The sequence below is a fragment of the Olea europaea genome, chromosome 10 (genome assembly GCF_002742605.1).
Source record: "Olea europaea var. sylvestris chromosome 10, O_europaea_v1, whole genome shotgun sequence".
Lineage (NCBI taxonomy): Eukaryota > Viridiplantae > Streptophyta > Magnoliopsida > Lamiales > Oleaceae > Olea > Olea europaea.
Genome location: NC_036246.1, coordinates 1266355 through 1271560, shown reverse-complemented (window position 1 = coordinate 1271560; position 5206 = coordinate 1266355). Strand labels below are relative to the sequence as shown.

The 5206-nt window shown below is 35.0% G+C and overlaps 1 protein-coding gene across 1 annotated transcript in view; it reads right to left on the bottom strand.

Annotated features, from left to right (window-relative positions):
- LOC111400799 (arginine-glutamic acid dipeptide repeats protein-like) overlaps positions 1-2731 on the bottom strand; it is a 4633-nt gene extending 1902 nt beyond the window's left edge. The window contains exons 1-2 of the mRNA XM_023028200.1: positions 2309-2731; positions 1113-1391 (exon numbers count right to left, since the gene is read on the bottom strand). Coding sequence (XP_022883968.1) covers positions 1113-1391; positions 2309-2608 — 579 coding nt within the window. The 5' untranslated portion in view covers positions 2609-2731. The remainder of the gene's footprint in view (positions 1-1112; positions 1392-2308) is intronic.
- Between the last annotated feature and the right edge of the window lie 2475 nt (positions 2732-5206).

Below are 5206 nucleotides of genomic sequence, written 5' to 3'. Positions count from 1 at the left end.
AACAAACAAAAAACCCAAACAACACACACACACACGCTTTTCTTAAGCTAAAAAACAAGTTCAAGATAACCCAGAAATTTTAATTCTCTCCAAAAAATGTTAAATGATTTTATATGGGAAGGCCTGTTAAGTAGGTGACAGAAGGAAAAAACTCAGTACTATAATAGGCAAAAAATATATAAGAATCCTTAGGGTCTGTTTGGAAATCCATATTTGTCTTTCAGTTCAGGATTTGACCACACTACGATCGGTAGGTCTATACTTAGTGCTTCAAAGTTCAAACTATGATAGCATATGAAATGCAAGTAGATTATTTCGTACTATGATGTCACCGAAACAATGACAAAATATTGAAGAGAGTCCTCAAAACTGACTTTTATAAAACCAGTTTCTTCTGAATGGTTTTAAGATTATGTTCTACCCTGAAAGAACCTAAATACAGTGAGAAAAATTTTCCTAAACCAAGAACAACTCATTCATGTTGTCGTCATACCTACTAAATCTGGTTTTTGCATTCTCCAAACTCTTAAACTAAAAGATAAAGGTAACAATAAGGATTATAAAACTAAGGACAGTTCAAATAGCAAAGATTTTTCAGGCATAACCTGAGCAAGAGTTGAAAAAGTGCAAGGTAAATCTAGATCTTGCTCACACGCTAATGAAATAATTTAAGATGCAATGTATCATGACTATGCCGACTTCCCTGGCTGTGAATATATGCCTTTGTATACTTAAAAGAATTTTAAATATGACCTGTCGTACATTGCTGTCAAGTTTCACACAAATTGTAACTAACATTGATTATAGAAATTTGCATCTGCATATTAACTTGTGGGTTCCTTTTGTTTCCCATGTCAAACCAGAATCAAATATATTAATGATGAGAAAAGGGAGGGTTACATGATTATAACCTGCACGACATAATGAACCTAGGTTTTTATGGTAAAATTAGTTGCAATAGCAAAAAATTGAAAAATAAATGAGCCAATAAGCTCCCTTGTCCATGAAATATACAGGGAAAGATTACCAATTACAGATCAAAGTAACAGTATTAGAGCATTCATCTTCTAACTCGTTATCAATCTTAAATATACAAGCAAAGAAAAGAGTACCTCTCTAAGAATATTCTCCAGCTGTCTTAATTTTCCATCAGTGCTTCCATGGTTGTTTCCAACAGACACCTTCAGATCATCCACAGAATTTTCAAGGTTGCGGGTCCTTGTCTCCAACTGGGATAGTCGTGCACTAACACCATCCATTGCATGCATCAGATTATCAGAATACTTCTTCATTGCTCTATCAATCTCAGAAACCAAAGATGCATCAACGACATTGCGGTCCCTCTCTAAAATGTCCTTGGCAGGGTCAACGGCACCAAGAGAACTATAATTCTGAACAAACAGGAAAATTGCAATAAGAACATCAAACAATATAGTACATAAAACAATTCAGCCAGATATTGCAGGCTTAACAATTTAAATTCCCAATCACATCACACGACTAGATTCACGGCACTAGAGCTCCAACAGACATAATATAAATGAAATGTACTAGAACTCCAAAATAACAAATTCTTTAAATATCATGCCAGCTAGGATCTATAAGCATTAGTAACAAAAGAATTCCCTTTGAAATCTCTCCCAAAATGCATCACTGAAATATCAATTATCGTGTTAAAAAGAAAAAGAAAAAACTCTTAAGAAACTATTAATCCATATATAATCTCAACAAACTCTAAATGAGCATCCATTTTCGAGTTCCGATCATTCAAAAAAGCAATGGCAATCGTAACCAGAAATATGAAATTCCATATAAACTACGAAGCGTAAACTGCCCATTCATTTTCCTACGAAGTCCAAAAATGCCCATTACAAGTTATTGACAAGCAACTAGCTCTCATTTATCACATCCCCGAATTAAAATAAAAACACTAAGGCCAATCATCCACCAATCAAAGCCAAAGCAATCCAACTGTCATAGAACTTGGAAGAGCGAGACCCCAAAAGCTAGCCGTTGAGGTTGGAGAACCCAAGCCTGTATAAACAGCACAAAGGAAGCAAAGGAAGCTCATACTTCCGATGTGGGATTCAGGTGCCCATACACCTCAATGGAAACAATGACAAACCACCAAACCTATACAAGCCACACAGAGGAAGCCCATACTTCCGATGTGGATTCAGGTGCCCACACACCCCAGTGGAAACCATGACACCAACCCACAAGTATACATAAATAATTATCATATGCACATGTGTGTGTGTGTGTGTATAAGCGAAATACAAAGAAAGGGGGAGTCCATAGGCAATACTCTGACGGAAGAGGAGTTCGTTTTAGAATCCAAAGAATTCCATGTCCTAACCGATGCGTCGTCATTTCCGGAATCAAAATTCATTGACCGCGGAGGCGGCGGCGACGTTGATGCACCGGCGGGTCGAATCGGCAAGAAATCGTAACTCGGTACAATATCATCTTTCCTTCTATTATGATCCTCCGATGGGCGGTTCATGAAATCGATGAAATCATCGTTACTGTTGCTATTGTTGGTTTGAGAGTTGGATAGATCCATGATCTGCTTGTCCATAAACTGCGACGTCGTATTACTATTCATCTGAGTACTCTCTCAACTATATATATAATTGCAGAGGGGAAATTGAAATGGGGAGGGGGAAGGGGGGAGAGATTCTTGGTTTTGGATAGTTCTGAAGAGGGTTTTTGCATAATTTATGAGATATTACCAGAGAAATGACGTGAAGAAGAAGAAGAAGTCTTCGTCACTTCTTGCGCTTTTCTAACAAAATCCGTGGTCTCGTGTAAACTGTAGAGAATAGAAGGAATTGAACCGCAGAGGATTTGTTTGGGCCCGTCAATAATTGGACCGCATTACTGAACCCAATTAGGAACCGGGAACCATATTTCATTGATTGATAGGACCATAATTGTACGGGAAAGTCATAGGAAAAGGAGAAAATTAGGCTGCGTGCCTATGTCGTTGGTCCGTCGAAACAGTCTTTATGTTTTTCCTAAGGCTGGACAAAATTCTCGAATCGAACAGATCGAATCGAACCCGAACCTAATTCGACGGTTCTTCTCAAGTTAAATACCCGAACGGATATTTGAATCAAGAATCGACGGGTATCATTCAGTTCTCGATTCTAAGCCAAGACCCAAAAAATCGAATAAGAATTGAATTTCCGTAATTTTTTTAGTTAATTTATTTTAAATAAGTAAAATTATTTTATTTTTTCTAAATAAATTTGTTAACTAGTTAATTTAGTTCAAATCACAAAATATGATTTCTCTATTTCTAATTTTCAGTTCAAAATCAACTTAATCAAATTGACCTCAATTTTATCCAAATCTATTATTCTACTGTCGTGTCGTTTCTACCGGAGAAAATTGAATTAAAACTCTACAATATCTCTCTTAATTATTTTGAGCTTGCTATCTTTTTATTTCTGTGATTTTAATAATTAAATTTATGAAGAATTCAGCAAAGACAGACGTGAAACACATAAGATTGAACTACGTTATTTTGTAAGAGCTAATATTGAGCATATCATTAATTAAATTAACATAACTTTGTATATATTAAAAAATTTAATTATAATATGGAACCGAACTCGAACGGTTCCGTAATTAAATTTGGACCCGATGGTTCTACTTACTAAATACCCGAAAATTTCGGGTCGGTTCGATTCTCGTTAGAATCGAACCAAATCGGACCATGTCCAGCTCTAATTTTCCCTCATCTCATGATCTATTCAACGTATTCTCCATGGAAAGGGAATATAAAGGCCAAGAAACAATATACAATTGTTTGTAGTAACAAACATTCGATATAACGAATCTTGAATTTATATTGATATTACATAAAAAAAAATAAAATTGGTCATCAACCCAAAAGAATCCGTTAGGGGAATGTTTGGAGACAAACATATCATCATCACGTCCTTAGTCTTTAGTTATAGTCAAATAACTTTGCATTTGTACATAATATGTATGTCAGTCAGCCTATATGAAAAAAAGGGACATTTGTATATTCTAAATCCTTCTATTAGGCCTTGGCGTGGTTTGGTTTGTGTCGATTTTGACTCTAACTCTAAACAAAACTAAATTAGTCAGTTTGGGTGAATTTTGACCCAAGTCAACCTGCTCTAACTCTTAAATCGAACCAAACCAAATCAAGGTCCCATTTGTTTCGATTAGTCGGTTTGGACTTTTAGTTTGAATTGAATTTTTTATGTAGCTTAACTATCTGAGTAAGAAAATGCTGAGTATAAAATAAGGAGCTTGTAAAAGAAAATTTTCAATGCTATTACTTACCAACAACATTATAGATTGAAGGAAATAAAAATAAAGTTATGAGATTATAACTTATCTTTTGATTTTTTATTTTTCTTAAAAAAAAGAAAAGAAAAAAGGAAAAGGCTTCAAACCGTGATAGAACTGACCCACCATGATTTTATTTAAAAGAAAACTGAACCAAACTAATTACATGTGTCCAACCAATCCAAATCGACCCAAGTCGGTTCAGTTTGATTGGTTTGATCGATTTTTTGATTTTTTTTGCCCTGGCCTGCCTTCTATTGTCTCTAGCATTTTTCCTTTTTAAGTATTAATTTTTTAATTCATTTAGTTATGTTAGATTTTTAATTTATAACTTGTGATCCCAACCCAATTAAAGTTAAAAACCATCCCAAACAGATCGATTTGGATTAAGTTGGTCGATTTAATCGGTTTGGATCGACTTTTGTTCAACCCTACTCAAAACTGTCAATTATGCTCACCAAGATGTTGGGATTGATGTAGCATGTATCTTAAGGCCCCTAAAACCACATAGCACGCGGAGAAAAACTGTCGGCACGTGGAGAAATTAATTACCTATATATGCACCCCAAAATGTGTCAAGTAGGGTTAATGTTATTACTTTTGCACTACTCTTTACACTTACGATCATTTTCCTCCCATACTAAAGGTTAAATGGGGAGATAGCCTCTGTTGAAATATGGTTTACACATAAGGGGATGGAGAAGAAATGAATAAGAAAATGAAGAAACAAAAAGAACAACAAAATAAATTGAATAAAGGCTCAAATACGTGATCGTTGCTCAAACGATATTTGCTACTTCTCGGATTGAACTTGATGCTTAAAGGGACTCTAAACAAAAGGTTTGCAAGATTTTTCAAGTCTAAAAAAGGATTAACA